Source organism: Haliaeetus albicilla, chromosome 22 (genome assembly GCF_947461875.1).
Source record: "Haliaeetus albicilla chromosome 22, bHalAlb1.1, whole genome shotgun sequence".
NCBI lineage: Eukaryota > Metazoa > Chordata > Aves > Accipitriformes > Accipitridae > Haliaeetus > Haliaeetus albicilla.
This window is the reverse complement of record NC_091504.1, coordinates 18,474,326-18,493,141: the sequence shown is the minus strand read 5'-3', so window position 1 is coordinate 18,493,141 and position 18,816 is coordinate 18,474,326. Positions and strand designations below refer to the sequence as shown.

Here is an 18,816-nt window from a genome sequence, read left to right as displayed (position 1 = left end):
AGCATTGTGAATCATGTTTGAAATGGTATTATCGGTTACCTTTTGAGTCTTGTTTCCTCAAAGAGCCAAGTTTACGCAAACACACTAACCATCATCCAAATTTTACCAACAGGCAAAAATTCTACTCAAAATTAGGGTATAAGTTGCCATGAAAACTGGTAGCTAGCCAGAGGCAAGAGAGCCCATTAGCACTACCAACAAAGTCAGGGAAAATTAGCCATTTTGCATTTTGTTGGCCAATACCTAGCTGGTTTATTTCCAAACAAGCTGCTCATATGATAAAAGAATAGGTCTACAGAAAAGCTTGCCCCCTGAATGGCAGTAACAGTACTGAAAATACTGAGGTAAGGGGTAAGAGAACAGAAGGAGATCAATAGGGAAAAAAGGCAGTGAAAATGTCTTCAGTAATTCTAATGGTCATGGGTCACTGCCCAGAGGGACAATTCTTTCCTACAGAGCTCTCCTCTTTGCAGGCGAGTACTGTCAATATACGTATATGGTTTTTGTTAGAAAAGACTGAACAGGTTGAAACAGTTATGCAAGTTAACAAGGTCCAGGTTGCACCTATATCCAAGAACACTTCTAAGATTCAGACCTTCACAATACCAGTATATCACACTCACCTTTACAGACATTTTTTGATCTACAGCACTTCATTTTTGTCTTAGGTAAAAAATAGAGGATCCTCTGCATTGACAACTATACCCCATACCTGCCTTCCTAGTTGCAAGTACTGTTGGTATCAAAGACCTTCTGAACTTGTGTTTGGACAAGACAGCTAGGAAGAAGGGACTAGACAGTTTCTCCAAGTTGAATCTACACACTAATTTTGTATCTGATTTTACTCAAACTGTTAGGGACCCAAAAACCTTACCAAACAATATCTATGTTTTGGTGGTACAACAATTTATTTAATAGCTATACTGTGCATAAAATAAGACCTAAATATGAAAGTTAGAGCTACTAGACTAGGAGTATAACACCAGAGTTCATTTAATATTTTTCACACACATTAGAATATGCTGCTTAGCTTAGAGCTATCATATTGTAGGTAAAGGCAGACCTCAGTTCACATTTCAAAAGATAAAAATTCTTACATTTTGGTGCAATTTTAAAATGCACACAGAAAATATGTATTTTTAACAATGAAAGTTCTAACACCATCACTACTTAAGCACCTACATAAAAAAAACATAAAAAGAAAGTACCTCTGTGTAGAAAACCTTGTGCTCCACAACATTTAGATCCATCGTAAACAATCGGGGCTGCAGGGTTGTGCAAAATGTATTTCCCTCCATCAGGCCAATCTGGGCATTTGCAGGTTGATGCCTAAGTAAATGCTTTTTAGGAGGAACCATGTCTTGGAGAACCTACACAATGTAATTTAGATTACTGAATTAGCAGCCTATTGAAATGACGCCACAGACCTAGCCACTAAGAAGACATCATTAGTCATGGCTGCATGTTTCTATCCACTTGCTATTGCAGCTCCAGATATACCTCTTTAGAAATCACTAAGCAAGAAGAGAAGTATTTCTCTGAACTAATTTAATTCACAGTCAGTTAGTGAAACAACTCAGTATCTATAATTATTACATATTCTCTGTGAACAGATCTATGATATTTAATAACTTCACATAACATTACAAACAACAAAGAAATTCATAGGCTTAAGCATTTCAAATGTTCAAGTCAAGAAACAAGAATATTTTAAGCTCCTAAAACATCAGAAAAACAAAAAACATTCATTTAAGTTTTTTCCATTACACCAACTTCTCACTCTCCCCCATAAACACCTTTAGCAAAATAAGGTATCAGTTAGGGGGCTTCTCTGTATGTTCCCAAACTACAGTAATGACACCTATAAATTCATATGTTGTGGTGGTCCTTAGGGCTTATGTACATTTACTTGTCTTTCAAGAGAATGAACACTGTTAGCTTTAAGGACTATCTAGCAAAAAGTTATTTCAGACAGCTTTGATCTTTAAAGTCTCTTTCTGGATAGAGAGCGCCATAGCAATATGCCCCATATTTAGAGAATCATACAAAGTTGAGTTCAAAATGCAGTATCTACCTGGCCTAGCCTATGTCTGATTGGTGGTAGGACGAGCAGTCCATAATTTCAGGAACTAAATCAACCTGAACACACTATAACTACTGGCTTGGCTAAGTAGTCAGGCACAGCTTGTATAAATCTCTATAGTACTCCAACCACAGTGTATTTTATAACAATGAAACCTAGCAAATGACAAACATATGCTATCAAAGCACTAAGAACTTAATTCATTAATGTGGGAAAATGTACTTAGAAAAGCATTTTGCAAATCCAGACTGGTAAACAACTTCAAACTCACTTGCAGTAAGTATTTCTGCTTACCTCTTTATGTGGCTCCATAATCACCGTGACACTTTTTCCAGTGACCTGTGCAAGTACCTGCAACGAATGCATGGCCTGTTTTCGCACAGTAGAGTTTGGAGAGGTTACTTCTCGAACAAGGTCGTGTGTTACGTGATGGAAAGACTTTTCCTGTGCTGCTAGGATTTCTTCTGTTTTTTCTTCATCTTTTAAAGGAGTTGCACATCTAATCAAAAGCTGTTCTAATGTGGTCTTTGCCATAGCAACTGCTCCATTGGAAACCTGAAGTATCATAGATTATTTTTACTAAATAAGTACAGAAGAAAGATCACAAAATCTACACACTACTCATCAACGAACTTAGCATTTGATTTTGATGAATCCTCTGCAAATGGCTAAAAACATATAAAGCTTAAAGGGAACACATATTCAACTAGCCTTCCCACCAATCATTCCAAAACTGTGAGTTGCAATGCAACACAATTTTATAAACAAACTCAGGTGCTGGAATCCTTAGCAATGTTGTCACCATAGGATTCACAACTGAGAAAAGGTCAAGCAGCTGATTCTCTAAGTATCTGTAACTACATACAGGTTTTTGATAAGATGAACACCCTTCAAACTAAACACAGAAAGAAGAACAGTGTTTTTCATGCAAGTGACAGTGAATCTAGTGTTCTTTCACTGATCCGAAAGCAACCTGTACATTTCTACTCTGAAAGAAGCAAGTGTAACTCCAACAACTTTGCCAAAGTTATGTGGAAAAAAAAGACTTCATTCCTAACTTCAGGTCTCGGTTTAAGTTAAAATGACTAAAATTCACTTGTAACTGTCGCAGATAAGATACATTCTGAAGTTAAGTAAAATCAAGATTAGCAAGTGTTCAATCTGTGTGAATTTAAGAACAGAAGTTTGTTTCCCCCATACTATTTGATAGAATTAATTCATTAAATACCTCTCCAGTTAGATCCATCATAACAAAGAGAAGTGCTTTCAGGAAAGTCTGCTGGTTCTGGAGGACCCAAATTAGTGGCAGTCGTTCCATAAGAAATTTAATTGACACAACACCTCCTAGTTTAGCATACCAAGCTTGTTCATAACAGCAAGCACATAAACGTTCCACAATGTACGAAAACAAGGGAAGCTGACAAGCCTGCAAACAAAGAAATGTATCAGTTTGCTTTTTCAGCTCACTGGTAGCCTACAAAATTTTAGAAGCAAAATTGCATTGGCTGAAACTACATTATTTAAATACATTAAAAAAAATAATATATATATGTATATCTATATTACCCTTTCCTTTGAACCCAAGATAATGCTTGCAACATCAAATATCACTGCTAGAGCCACCTCTCCTATTTTGCAGAGTTCCTTCTCCTCATATGCCATGCAGATTGCTATGGCATCAATAAGCACCAAGGGATCCATGCCTTTTGACCCATTTTCTTCACTATGAAACATGGCTGTGCTAGGCTGGCTTCCAACCTGATAGCACTGCAGCAAAAAAGGACCTGTGATTTGTATTGGGGAAGAAAAGAGGGGAAAAAAAAAAAAAAAGATAAAACAATGGATATTTCAATATGAATAGTCTTTCAATTAGATTTTACTACTCCTCTGACTAGCTGATGGCAAAACCAGTAAGCACTGTGTCTATTTGCATATAAATGGATTGCAAGGCATTCTTCACTTTTAGGAAAAAAGATTACATCTACTTGAATATTTTCTTCTATGCACTAGACTATGCACTGCAAGAAGATTTAATTAAAATGAAGAATCATAAAAATTCAAGTTACATTAATGTGACAATGAAGAGTGATATGCTTAAGAGTATGTCTTCTCCCAAATTACTTGTCATACAGTCCAACTCCAAACAAAAAGTTTTCTTCGTAGATACAAGACAATGCAGTGCTCAAACATTTACTTAGTTCCTCTGATGGTCCTTCAAAACCTCAAGAGAAAACAATTAAAGGCCATCTGCAAAAATAACTGTGTATATCAAGTTACACAAATACTCTGGAAATAGAAACTTTTCCAAGCTGTAATTATTTCATCGGCTGTAGCATTTTAGAAGTACTATTAGGCAACTGATTGTTTTTTAAAACTTGGTTAATAATTTTTCACTGCTCAAAAGAATTAAAACATAATTCAGTCATCAAACAAAAAACAACATATCTACCCAGAAGCAACTGCAATATCATGACTTCCTTAAAATAAATTACTATTAGAAAAAGTATAAACTTCTCCACCCCTCTTATGTCAGTCCACACAATCTCTATTCCACCTTACTTACCACACTGCTGAGCGACTGCTACCATTGTGTAATGGCGGATTAAGCTGGCTACAAAAGGCAGAGCACTAGGCCTCAGATCTTTGATGACTGCTGACATGAATGCCCCTGTCAATGCCTGTTCAAATGTTTTACGAGCTGGAGTATCCTGAGCTTTGTATCGATGCGAAATAATCACACTAGGTATGGACTTCTCAGTAAAGCTGAAAGACAAAATTAAATTCATTATAATCCTAAACTGCGGTACTGGCAGCTCAATCATGAGCACTGTTAAGTACTTGATTTAAAGTTTGCTCTTGATATCTAACTCCTTCTCCACCTCCCATTTTCCCTTCATTTTGATAGAGCTAGTCCAGTTCACTCAGTCCGTATTAATTTTGTCAACCACTGGTCTCAAACATGATGGATAGCTCAATTTCATCAGTAACATTTAAAGCCAGTGGTTCAGAAGAAGCCACGTATATTACAAATAATAGGTATACAAGCATCACACTGCAACTCAATTACAGAATGTCATTTTCAATTTTTGACATTTTTCCCTTTTTTAAAATGACATTTGATTTTAATCTTGAAAGACTGAAACATTATTTATCAAGTCACTGCCCAACAAAACCTATTCATTGCAAAGCTATATTTGTGTCAAGTCTAACAAGTCCAAATTATAAAAGCTACTATACTCTTTAGCTACATTTACTACACTGCAAGAGTCAAAGTCAGCACACACTTTGTGGGCAAAGATGTCAAAGTTGTCTAAAAGCAATAAACTCATTAAGTATCAATGACTAAAATGGTAAAAGATGTTAAAAAAACCCAAAACAATGAAAAGGCCCTATATTAAGACAAACATAGGTTACATGTGTGACTACGTTATAGTTTGGTCACTAAATAAAACTGAATTATGTATCTCTTACTTTAGTAAAAAGTTAGATTTACATACAAAACATCACAATCTGAATTAATCGTTAAAACACAATTAAGCACCAGAATATTCCAACTATTTAAATATATTAAGTTAAAATTAATTTTAAAAAAGTCTGTTCATATATAACAGATTATGAATTGGACTGTGATTAGGGGAAGAAAATTAAAGTATGAAACATTAACACATGTCATTGGCATTAAATAACATGCTGACAAAATTCCTCTTACTGGAAAGCCCTGCACTGATTTAAAAGAAAGCAGGATAAACCAGTAGGTAAAAATCCCACGAAGAATACATTGTCTAGACTAACCATTGTCTCTAAATTAGGTTGTTCTAAAGACACCATAAATCTTACATACACATTTACGTTTAAAGAATTGTCATACTTGGGATGTGCAAGAAGTTGGTATAATGCATGTTTATTATCATCCAGGCTCATCATAGCTACTAAAAAACACTTGATTACTTCCCACGCTTGCCTCCGATAATATGGTTCTGTGTTGGCACTCTTCAAACAGTCCAGAGCTGTCTCAATTGCCTATAATGAAAAAAAGATAGATAGTAACAAAACACTTCTTGTTCTTAATATTTACAATAAGGTGATTGATCAAGGGAATAGTATCTTTAATGCATATTAAAAGTAACTTTAAAAGTATGTACAATTTGGATTGCCTAAGTTAAGAAATGCAGAGAATGCCCAAGAGAGCGGACTTGAAACTATTATGGTATTTGCTGTGCTTTTATAAATGCAAAGTTTCATGGCAGATACATTTATTTCCATGGTCAGAAAGCATTTAAAGTCACGAGCGAGGTACACCTTCATTCTCTCTCTCCCTCCTCAAGAAAATTTTCCTCACCTTCCCTCCAGCAGTAATTGCTGTTCCTAATCCCTATATACTGTAGGTATACAATGCATTTACACACATATATAAATGGTACCAAAAAATGTTCTATCTTACAAATTACTGTGTCATATTTTCCATGCAAATCAAGAGCTACATCATACATGATGAAATGTCCCTGTAAGCAACTTCTAAACACCGTTTACTTAATGGAAATAGTACTCTTCATTTGCAAGAAGATTTATTTAATACATTTGAGAATAGTTCAAATAATCTCTTCAGATATGAAAGCAATGAAAAGGAGGGGTACATCTTTTTTGGAAAATTTCTATTTTGCATATATATAACACAGCTAGATACTTTCTATCCTTCCCCAAGAAAAGAAAGGAAGGAATTAAATACAAATGAGGCAGGCGCCAAGTAAAAAAAAAAAAAAACAAAAAACCCACACATAAAAATTGTTTTGGAGTGCACAAAATAAGGAATTTCAATACCTGATCAATTGTAAATAAAAATCTAACCATCCATGCTTAAACAGGATTATGCAGAAAAAGGCTCTGCTACAAAGAAGTGGGCATTTTCCTTCTTTGAAAGGAAAAACATCTTTCCACTTAGTGACTTAACTAGCTGTCATCCCATCAGTGTTTGAATAACCTATCAGCACCTCAATGAAAAGAAAAATGAGTTTTTACACAGACTGCAGAAGACTACCAAAGCACTAAAAGAAAACATGGACTTCTCATTTCCAATTTATTCCACTTCTTTTTCCTTTTAATTTGACATGCCCTTTTTACAGATACAAAGCATTCAGCAGATAACATTGTTTCTTGGTCAACACCAAGAAGCTGAAGATCACTCCATATCATTAAGCAACATGTTTAGATGCATAAACACTTTGGAAAACTTGGTTTGAATTAAACCTAGCAGGATAGGGAAATGTCAGCAATTACAGTATTTATGTGTATTCAACTCATCAGTTTCAGTACAGAGGAGAAATCAGTAAAGCTATCTGCATTTTAAGAGTCATTTTTCCAAGCTATTTTTAAGACTGTTGGCTATATGGAGCCAAAGACAGCCAGCTGCCTGTAAAGAAAATTGTTTACTACATTCCGATCATACCTACCTATGAAAGTGTAATTGAAAAGCTAAGTATTAAAACTCTACAGGCCAAATTAACTCAGAATCCAGCTTCACTCTCAGATCCCAAGACATAGACACAGATTAGTTTGCTGTAATTAGTGAGAACTAAGCATTTGTGATACATTGAGATTGTCAGATGAAAGCCAACTCAAGTACAAAGTGGTTTTGCAGCTTTAAGAAGTACTATCCCCAACCTCGAGACAACAAACAAAACCAAATCATTGGTGTCATTAGAATAATCATCACTGAAGAATTTCTACAGTAAGTTTTTGGTACACTTCAAAAAGAAAATAGGGAGGTTTTAGAGTAGATTCCCACTCCTAATCTAAGCAGTACACCAAAAATTAGGAAGGGGAAATAAATGCACAAAAAGCATTTACTTGTGCCAGTTTAGCTCCCTATCCTATCACTTTGTAAAAGCAGAACAGCATGTTTAAATCTAATATTTTGGGGGTGACATATAAAACAGTTTAAAGGGAAAATAAAGAAAGAACACCTTGGCAAGCTTCTGCTAATTTTGCATGTCAAAACGAAACAAGAAGTTAGTGTAGGTCTACCTCCCTTATACAGAGACTGTCAACTGATCACTACATCATGAAAAAGCTCTTACCTGCCAAGTCTGGCAACTCAAAAATTACTTGAAACAGAAACAAACAAACAAACAAACAAACCCAAACGTATAAAAACTGTAAGTGGGTTTACATTCTGTTTCTTCATTACAACATAAATTAATTAGAAATCTCTTTGTCTAACTGAAGGGATATTAAAAAAAAAAAACAAACAGGTATGCAAGAGATCCTAAAACCTACTTTTAATTATGTAAATTCTATAATGTTAGAGATTCATTAACTCATATCTGGAACTGGCACACATACCACATTTTATCAAGGTTTTACAAGCAAACATCCAAAAAAATCTGTAATAAAGGAAAACGGAGTAAGATGGTTTCTCAGCACAGAAAGTAACTTAAGCCTTTACCTTTTCCATTGGGAGCTGAATGGATGCTTTACAGTCTGAAAATTCAATTGTAATACTGGGTCCTTGGATTTCTGTGAGTACATATTGTAGTTTCTGCGATTCCTTTAACATCTTCCTATTACTTCCACCAAATTTACCAAGTACACGATAAGCCACATGAGAAATGCTGTCTGCAGGATTGCGCAATGTACGCCACAAAGCCTGTAAGTATTTTTAAAGTTACATGGTCACAGTCTCACTTCAAAAATTTTCAAGTTGTAATGTAAAAAAAATGTCAAGGAAAACACTTATTCTTATATCTGGGTAATTGATCCTGCATAACTTCCAGAATATACTTATCTAGATTGAATAAAAGCAGTCTCAGTTCACAACAGTTCAAGTACTTTGTAACAAGGTTGTCCTAAATGCAGTTTTAGATTAGATTACTGTGATCAGCTACAAAATCTTTGCAACACCAAAATGTAATTTCATGTTTATGAATAATATCAGATAAACAACATCATGAATTTAAAAAAAAAAAAAAAAAAGAAAAAGAAAAAGGCAGGCAAGTTAAGGCTGAAGTGAATTAACCTCAAAGAGCTAATTTTGAAATATAAAAAGCAAATAAAGTAAATATTATGTTTAAAGGATAAAGTATATGAAAGCACTTTATTAGGGGAAGTAGCCACATTTAAAACACTGTTCCGAATTTCAGCTGCATCATCTTCATTGTATATATAAGACTTCATATAGCTCTCAATCATGATATGCTGATGGTAATTAGCTTCTCTTGTTTGTTTTTTAAAAAAATAACAAGTTTTAATTATTTTCTGTACCAGCTCATCTTAAACATAGTAATAGTCTTCTATTGAGTCCCAAGTCTCAACTTTAACCCCTTAACGGGGGTATAGAAGAAATGATTAACGTACTTTTAAATTTTTCAGAGTTTTCACTTTAACAGCACACCACCAACTAGCCTTTTACATACAAATCAGACTGGTATGGTTCTCATGACAGATTTTTCAAGTTTTATACCCAAAGGTTCCTGGAAATTTCTAATAATATTTAGCGAATCAATGACCTCTTGTGGTTTAACAGGAAACAACATGTTTACCTGCATTAGCTCAGCTCGAACTGGCTGAATGTGATCATACAGAAAGTCTGGCTGCAAGTTATCCACGCACAGTTCAAGAGTTCTTAAGCCTTGGCTAACCAGGGTCTGAGATCCATTGAGAGCCGACACCAAGGGATCCATCAACATTGGCAGATAAGGCAATAATGAGCTCAGACGAACTGGCACAGTCAGGCAGAGCTCTACAAACAAGTCTTTCATGTGTTGTTTATGAAGGCCACTTTGCAACATATTAAGTCCTGAAAATCATTGATAAGTTATACACTCAAAGGAAAAGACAGTCCACAGTTTATTGTTAAAAATTGCTATTTCCTAAATTCAGAATAACCTGACATTTTTAAATTCTGTAAAGCTTATAGCTCTGTAAATAATGTATTTACAAAATGTAATACAATTCACAGTGATAACTTATATTTAAGGACTTTATGCAGTGAATGCTTTTGTAGGTACATGCATATACAAAAAAAAGAGTATCTATGCATATTCTAAAATTTAATATTAGACTCAAAGTAGCATTTGAATACAGCAGATGAAAACCACAAAAAGATAATTTGACTCAAACCTCAGCCTTGTATCAATTAAAAAAAATCCACACAGAACAAATTGCTTTTAAAATATCTGGAATCCTGAAAAGAAACATTAAATGAGTTCAAGTACATTCACTGTCCCATACAAACTAAACACACTCCCCAACTTATTTTTCTTCCCATCAAGATTTCATATATTCCATAAACCTAGCTAGCACCTCTATGCTTACATGTATTTTACATAATGGTTTATAGATAACGGACATATTTGCTAACTACAATAAAAACTGCCCCTACAGCTGTAAATGGGAACCACAGGATTTCACATTCCTGCAATTGTTCCGATTCACTTGTCCTTAGGTTTAAGTAGTTCTCCACATCTGCTTGCTCATCCTCAGTATCTCTGGAACACAGTCCTTGCAAGCACAAATGCTCAATTAATCAAACTGATTGTTATTTCCATTTCTTTTTGCAAATTGACACTACTTGCATTTATATTTATCATGCACTTGCAGGTGCACACACATGCCCTCAACTGCAGAACAACCAGAGCTTCTCTGTAATGTTCTTCCCACAAAACCAGTGATTGCCTGGCAATACTGCTTCTCCTGTTACTCTTATCCCTCAATGCTTTATGCTAACAAGGTTATCCATAGCAAAAAAACAAATAAAAGAAACAAACAAAAAACCTCAACAGCCCCACAATGGAAAGCAGAAAAACAAGCAGCAGAAATTGTGAAGCAGCCAAAACTATGGAGCCTGAAGCAGCTGAGAGTAAATGAACATAAGCCACATTCAAGATATTTAATCAACTGCAAAGCTCAAACTCAGAAGCTACTTATCAGGGTTAGGGCTTTAGTTTTGTTTTTTTAATTACATAACATAACTTTATTACTACTATTTACATAAAAAGATCAGAAACTGGGGTGGGGAAAGAAGGTATTGTTCTACCTTGCAGTAAGTTTGGTAACAGCGGCAAGAATTCTTGATATAACAGATCATGACTGCCTCCTCCAATAGATCTGAACAGTGCTCTGAGCAGCAGGAAATAGTTATAGGGCTCTTTGGCAGTCTGTGCAAGTTCCATAGAGCTGTTCACAATCTTGTGCAAATGTGGCTATAAAAAAATAAAGCTTGAAGATTAATAAATTATCAATTTTATCGTCATTGTACTGTTGTATAAGAATTTAGCATGAGACAACTTTTTCAGATCAAAAACCTTCAGCTATTCCAAGTACTCTGATGCCATGCTAATTTTATACCACTGTTGAAGAAGTTAAAAAGTAAATCTGTATTTGAAGAGTATCAAGAACCCAGAGCATTCTTTAATTAATTAAACCCTGCTTTCATATTAGCCAAACAATCAAGTCTGCTTGTTACTCCAAGCAGTAACTTTATTAAAACAAAAAACCTTCTGCAAATCTGACACAATGAAAAATATTTGTGCCACAAAACCTAAGGATGTGTAGCAGAAATCAGAAGTGTCAGAATGACAAGAGAAGACATTTCACAATATTCATTTACTCCTACCTAACTTCATCATGAATTCTTCATTTTTGTGAAAGTTAAAATTTCACTTTGAAAGGAAACTTTTACAAGTAAAAAAATGGTTACACAACTGGTGGCCTTTCTAGAGCAGAGGACATTAACAGTTTGCAGGAATCATTGAAGATAGTTGATAAATACAAGGATTCTCACAGATCAGGGACAAACATTGACACAATTCTGGATTTTATTAACATCTAAGAGCTTTCTACATTGCTATGCAAATGCTGCAAATAGCCTTCATCATTCAATTAAACTGTCTACCCAAGGCCCATATCATCAATCCTGCGGAAACAAAAAAAACATAACAGAAGCATGAAACTGTGAAGGTAGTAAATCACAGTCTTTAAATTGCATCTCCAGCTTATAAAATCCAAATGACCTTGATTCTGATGACAAACTAGAAGAATTTAAGCAAGATTATATGAATAATGCTCCATATTACTTTTATCTTTCAAAGAATCTGGAAAATTAGTAGTCCCTACTCTGTTCTACCCAGAAAACTGAACTAATCCTGCTGTAATAAATCATTAAGCACAGAAACAATTATCACACAGTTACCTGTATCAGAAATTTTGTTTATTCTAAGATAGAAGGGAGAGAAATGGAGAGAAACGATGAGAGATGGAGCAGCATTCAATTAATACCTTAACCTTTTTTCTCGATATAGGCAGCTGTTACTTTTATGAGAAAAGCACACTCTTGCTTCAAGCTCAGTATTTCTAAATTCATTGAATAATGAGATGATCTCATCAACATAAATAGATCCTTGGAATACACTGACAATATGTAGTCAATAGGAAAAATTGCATTCCTTAATCTAGAGTTTTCAAGAGCACAGAAATATCTAACTCAAGACGTACATGTCATTGAATATGACATGAATGAACAAGATTCACCAACACACAAAAAAGTGATTCCAGTCTAAGCAAAAGCCTTAAATTAATATGAAAACAAAGGGGAAAAATATGCAAGAAGATATGCATATCCTGACCATGAAGTTACATGGGTTTATGGCTATCCTAATCAGATCACAAGCACGTATCAGTCATTTATACTCAGAATTAGCACATCACTTTAGTTTCAAATATGAAGCAAACATTTACAGAAACCATCTCTCATAAATAAGGCAATGTACTTGGCATTTGGAAAAAATGCAGTTGTATCACTAATAGTGGTTCAAACACAAAAAGACTATCAAATGTTAGACAGCGTAAAACTTTAAGTTTCTTCAGACATCTGAAGAATGTATTGAGTCAAAACAGATTTTTTTGGTTTTAACACAAATGACCTTTACCTTCAACATTTGCTCATTTTCAGCTGCAAATAGTGAAACTGAGCCAAAGACTAACTTGAACAGCTTGAGATACAGATTGGAGAGTTCCACATTAGAGCCCATTTCTGGCAGCCGATCCAGAAGATACTCTACCAAAATCGTTGCAAAGAGGGCAGAGGTAGTAGGGTTTGCCAAGAAGGAATTGGCAACAATCTAGAAGAGGAAACCACAAAGGAGTTATTGTTGTTGTAATGAAAAGAACAGAGGGATAAATGCACTAGCCATTTAAAACAAAAAACTAAGACAAATTTCTTTCCCCATATCCACTGCTACCCAAGTGATTCAGGTTATCCTCAGGGGAAAACAACCATGCATATAACTTCAGTATTCAAGTTTAAAGTGTAATTTTAAATGTATATTATAGGACTTGTGTTCTGTAAAACAGTAAAACGTTAACACAACAACCTGAACAAAACAAGAACTCCACAATATTCAATACTTTCCTAGAATAAAGTGCATTCATATCTTCTAAACTGAAGGGCTCGTATTTGTATTGCACCACTCTGGAAAGTTTTTGAAAAATCACCTTTACAAAGTATTTTTATAGACTGCTTCAAATCTTGCATGCTAATTTCAATATTATTATTTATAATTCCACTTCAGCCTTACATACTGCAAGGCATAAGCTATTTTCTACATGCTGTTTATTACCAATTGAAAAAAGTAAACAAAAACGTAATACCTGAAGAGCATAGTTTTTTGAGATTCTCTCCACCATATAAGGAACGGTAGTTTGAAAGATTTCTTTAAAAGTTAAAGGGTTCATCATTGTGAACACACCAGCAAAATGCTCCAGAACTTCCTTTTCCTCTTTCATTCTCACTGTCTGACAGTTTGCTACTCGAACATATGTCTGTCCATTTCCTGCTATTTGGACCTACAGCAGTTGAGAAAACACATATACTGGTTACAGAATTTGAATAACTTTTTCCCCACTAGTCTTAAAATACCTGTTGAAAAAACCTGAGATTTTACAGGTTTCACATGCAAGCCCCATACAATTAGAAGTTGGCACAAGAGCCAACAGTGACAATAAAGATATTAAAATAGAATGTTTTCAGCACAGATTTTAAAACCATTAAGTCAGGAGTGGAAAAAGACAAGAGCAGGAGATACCACAGTGTATTTGTAAACTTACTTAATTCCAAACCATGTACATTTACATTTCATCAGTACTTTGTGTAACTACAGAAGACAAATAATAGCCATGTGAATGCTTCAACTGATAGCTAAACTATCTCTTTGAAGAAAAGATTTAATCCACTACATGAAAGACAAATTATTTTTAGTCTGACCTGCCTGCATAAACACAGACAATAACAGCTGTTAAGAAAATAATCTGTTCCAAGTGATAAGTACTTTGAGATTCATAAAATTTCCCAATAGCTGTGGTCCTGAAATTAAAGGCTTAATGAAAATATACTACATGTGAAATTTGTCTTTTAGCTGACAAATAAATCCTTATTAAAAGATCTAACACACAGTAACTGTATAAATACAAGTGCTACGTGGCCAGGTTACATACCTGATAAATATCTAAAGCTTGCATTGCGTATTTTACCAGTTTTATATAGATTTGAGTCTCCTTAGGTTGCAACTGCTTATTGGGAATGAATTGTGCTTCTGCAAGAAGATAAAGAAAGAATAAGACAATAGTTAACCATTAAAAATATTATTTGCTTTCATGCTAGAGAGATTTAATTGTAGAATTACAAAAGATAAATATAATTAAATATTATGCAGTTTTACCACCAGGAGCTTTGCATGATGTTATGCCCCACGTGATTGTCTTGACACCACAGACCAAAGTTTTTACTAAGCTTCGGCAATCTGTGACCTGAAATGTCTGTTTATCTTCTTTTTCTTTCTCCCCCTGTTTTTCAAATACAGGTACTGGTGCAGGGGCCACAGGAGTGGCTGGGGCAGGAGATGGAACAGGAACAGGTGCTGCATTTGCTGCTGTTGGTACTCCAGGTAATGCGGCTTCAGCAGCCCCAAGTTCAGACTGTGGCTTGCATTTTTTAAAAATAACAGAAAGCTGGTATCGTGCTATAGTGTGAAATTTCAGAACAAAAACCTAAAGCACAAAGAGGAAAGGCAAATGAAAGAGCAGGGAGGGGAAAGAAAAAAGAAAATAAGTTTCTTCTTCAAAAATCATTCTAAATTTAATAATACTAATACTTCAAGTCAACATACTGAGATCAATAAAATTTACAGCTAAGTATTTCTGAAGTCATTCAAATGACAGCAAACATTTTTAAGTGTATCAACAAAGTAGTTTGCTTACTTTTAACAAGTTCCAAAAGTAAAAATATTTGCTGAAAACTAATAAAACCATAAACTACAAATTGATCTCTCTACAATTCTACTTAATTTAAAATGAAAAGATATTTGAATTCATTTCTTAAAATAAGACTTAATATTTCAGTCTATAAATATTTACTATTAAGATAAAAACCTTGAATTTTTCAGATGTATATGTAATGTATGTCAGATATATTAAAAGATGTATACATCATAGAATTAAGTTTTAGTTTTATGCAGCCTATCAGATTTAGCAAGAAATAACCAATCCTGCAGAACAGTGGTCCCCAATATTTCTGACTCTTGGCTGTCAAGGGACATGTTGCACAAGGTTTCAGTTTAAATTTTTCTGTACTTCCCAGATTTTGAAGTCTAGATCTACTTGGCTTGCTCAGATATTTCCCCACTAGGACCACAGCTCTGCATGCTCCCTTCTTCCCTAGATGCATCTTCTCTGAATTCACATAGTATGACAAATTTTAATTTGATAAACAAATGACCAAACAACTGTACTACATTATGATTTTTTAAAAAGCAGAAAAAACATAGAAGTTTTTTTGGAAGACAAATCCTACTAGAAAGCTACTTCAGTTTGAGAAATCTGGAATAAAGGACCCATTACAATGCATAACATCAACATTTTTCACTTGCACCGTCACTTGTATTTTGTATTTAGGATGAAAGCCATTCCCTAAACTACTGCTACCTTAAAATAGGTTCGGGGTAATACCAAATAACCTGGAGATGACTAAAATGACTAAATCTCTTCCCTGATGCATTCAGAAACATGAGAGTCTGTCAATGACAGAGAAGAGTCAATGATGGAAGGGATCCACTACATTCAGAATTCCTAGATCTCCCTTTCTGAAACAAGCAGCCATACAGCTTCCTCAGTGACCTTAAAGTGTTAACACCAGTTTGATTTAGATTTCAAGACATGCTCTCACATGCCAAAATTAGATTATTAAACCAGTATTTACCCTAGAAGTGTTTTACTCTACAATTGAGTGCATCTTCATGTTGCGGCAGGAGAAACACTAGGCAACCTTCTTCCATTAACAACTTGGCTACAGCAAGCAGGTAGTTACAGTTGTACTATACCATGCATAACAGCTTTTTGGGTGCATCCCTGATGTTTAAAAATAACACATTAAAAAAGCCCCCCCAAAATCCTCCATATAAAGAAGATCCTTAAAAAGGATCAGTAGGTCCTGAAAGTGAGGATATTTCACATTTTACAGATCGTACTGGGCTATGCCAAGGACCTGCACAATAACCCTCTTTTGGGGTTTAAAAAAAACAACACAAAAACAAAACAAAAAAAACCCCAACAAAACAACATAACCAGAGGCATTTAAAAATACCATTCTTACATAAAGTGGGTAAAAAAGGAGATTACAACTAAAATTTAAAAGAAAATTTAAAAAATAATAACAATTAAGCTACCCACAGCATCATAGACATTCAGTTTCCTGCTTTGAAACAAGTCACTGAACGAGTAAGCTGAGTTGGCAAAGAATCTCTGCTATACTTGAGATATTATCCCAGTTGCATAGCATTTTAAAAAAGCCCTTCTCTGAAGTATTAAAATGAAATACAGTATGGAGACTGTTTCTACATATTCTCATTTCTGAAGAAAGGTGAAAGTAAAATGTGATCGACAATGTACTGTGAAATAGGATATTCAACTTATTATCGCATGTTTTAAACAAAGCAGTACCTCCAGCATTCTCATAAGAATATCTCTACCATTTCCATTTTCCTGTTCACTTTTAGACCGGATACAGTCTACCAAATTTAGCAGAAGCTTGCAAGACATTGTCTGGATACTGCTAGGCAATGACTCATCATCAATGTTCTTGGCAAACAACTGGACAGCAAGGGAGAGATCATTGAGTGGTAAATGCTGACGGACATGATGCACCAGGTCTGCCAGTGTACTATATGCAAGTGGTCTATCAGTAAAAACAAGAAATGAAGAAAACACATTGAGGACAAGTATAATTGTTGTTAATTGGACTTAACTAATAATTACTGCCTGGAGCCATTTCCAAGATTCTAAATCCAAATTTTCTAAGCAAATCCAGAGTTCACAAGGCTTTTTCAATTACACAAGAGAATTATAATCTGTACGATCTAACCAGACATGCATTAATCTGTCCCATAACACTAATATTACCTCTCTGATCTTTCTTCCCCCACTGCTGAACATCCCCAGCACATATTTTCATCTACATACAGTTACGAGCAAATTAGCATGTTTTAAGCCACCTATTAAGCTGTGTTGGTAAACTGTTTCACAATTCATCATTGATGATTCATGATTTCAAAAGTAGTTATGAAAACTGATACATTTTAAAAACCATTTCTTTTCAAATACCAGGTTTAAGCATCTAATAGACCAAATACTTCTAAATCCGATACATGTTGTCAATAAGGTACACTTTATATTTAAGCAAGAAGACGTAATTCTCCTAGTTCACATATTTTAATTTGGTCAGCAAAAGCACCCAAAAACTAGTAGACTATTGAAGACACAGAAAGTACGTATTCTCCCCATTTATTTTTTTTCAATTGCAAATGAATAAGTTTTAAGGTACTTATTGAAGAACAGTTTAAATCTCATTCAGATTTTACAGTGGATACAAGATTTAGGCTGTTTTGTGAAATACTGGGAAGATGTAAGTTGATTTCACTGTGACGACTATTTTTGTTCTGCTCTGCAATTCAAAAAATGAAATAATTTTCATTCACCCTTTTATCTCATTTTGCCCTACACTCACACTACCATGCTACACCATCGAAGTGTTAAAACAACCACCACTCTTTACAGCAGCAGAAGCCCTTCCAATATTAGAATCTAATTAAATTAGTTATTTAAAGCAAAGATTTAGGAACCTATACAGGCATTGTTGTAAATATTAATAAACCTTGAAAGAAACCAGACCTGGCAGGCATTCAGATAGCTATTCCAAACTTTCTGTCATACCTCAGTGTCTCTCGGGCAGTGTATCCAGAGCCAATTAGTATGGATTCATCAAATAGCTTGTCCATACATGGAATAAATTCTGTAATTAAAATTAAAAAAAAGAGAGAGAGAGAAAAGAAAAAGCTATACATAACGATTAGCAAAGGAAATAATCAAAATAAGGTAGATGAGCACTAAACCACTTAACTTAGGTATTTAAACCTAAGTCAAAAAGTGGTTTGATTATAAAATTCATTCCTGAAGCTTATAAAGGACAGTGTCATTTACCAGGAAACTTTCAGTTAACCTCTTGTGACTATGAACTCCACTGACACTTGCCCCTTGAGTAACATTACCGTACACAGTCAAAAGCCACAGCATTGACACAACAAAAACAGTTACATCTGGAAAGAGAAAAAATGCTTATATTATTTTCAACTTTGCAGAACTTTTTGAATATAACTGATAAGTTACTGGAAAGCACAAGTTTGGGCAACATC

General features: G+C 34.6%; 1 protein-coding gene across 6 annotated transcripts in view; it reads right to left on the bottom strand.

The window, feature by feature from the left end:
* TRRAP (transformation/transcription domain associated protein) overlaps positions 1-18,816 on the bottom strand; it is a 102,937-nt gene that overhangs the window by 70,464 nt on the left and 13,657 nt on the right. For 4 of the 6 annotated variants that reach the window (XM_069810173.1, XM_069810172.1, XM_069810176.1 and 1 more), the window contains exons 14-28: positions 18,338-18,416; positions 17,069-17,303; positions 14,794-15,121; positions 14,570-14,667; positions 13,727-13,921; positions 13,006-13,197; positions 11,115-11,280; positions 9,619-9,875; positions 8,526-8,726; positions 5,925-6,103; positions 4,647-4,846; positions 3,650-3,867; positions 3,312-3,509; positions 2,378-2,638; positions 1,209-1,370 (exon numbers count right to left, since the gene is read on the bottom strand). In XM_069810173.1, coding sequence (XP_069666274.1) covers positions 1,209-1,370; positions 2,378-2,638; positions 3,312-3,509; positions 3,650-3,867; positions 4,647-4,846; positions 5,925-6,103; positions 8,526-8,726; positions 9,619-9,875; positions 11,115-11,280; positions 13,006-13,197; positions 13,727-13,921; positions 14,570-14,667; positions 14,794-15,121; positions 17,069-17,303; positions 18,338-18,416 — 2,969 coding nt within the window. The remainder of the gene's footprint in view (positions 1-1,208; positions 1,371-2,377; positions 2,639-3,311; positions 3,510-3,649; positions 3,868-4,646; positions 4,847-5,924; positions 6,104-8,525; positions 8,727-9,618; positions 9,876-11,114; positions 11,281-13,005; positions 13,198-13,726; positions 13,922-14,569; positions 14,668-14,793; positions 15,122-17,068; positions 17,304-18,337; positions 18,417-18,816) is intronic. The other 2 variants (XM_069810177.1, XM_069810178.1) reach the window with 1 other exon arrangement.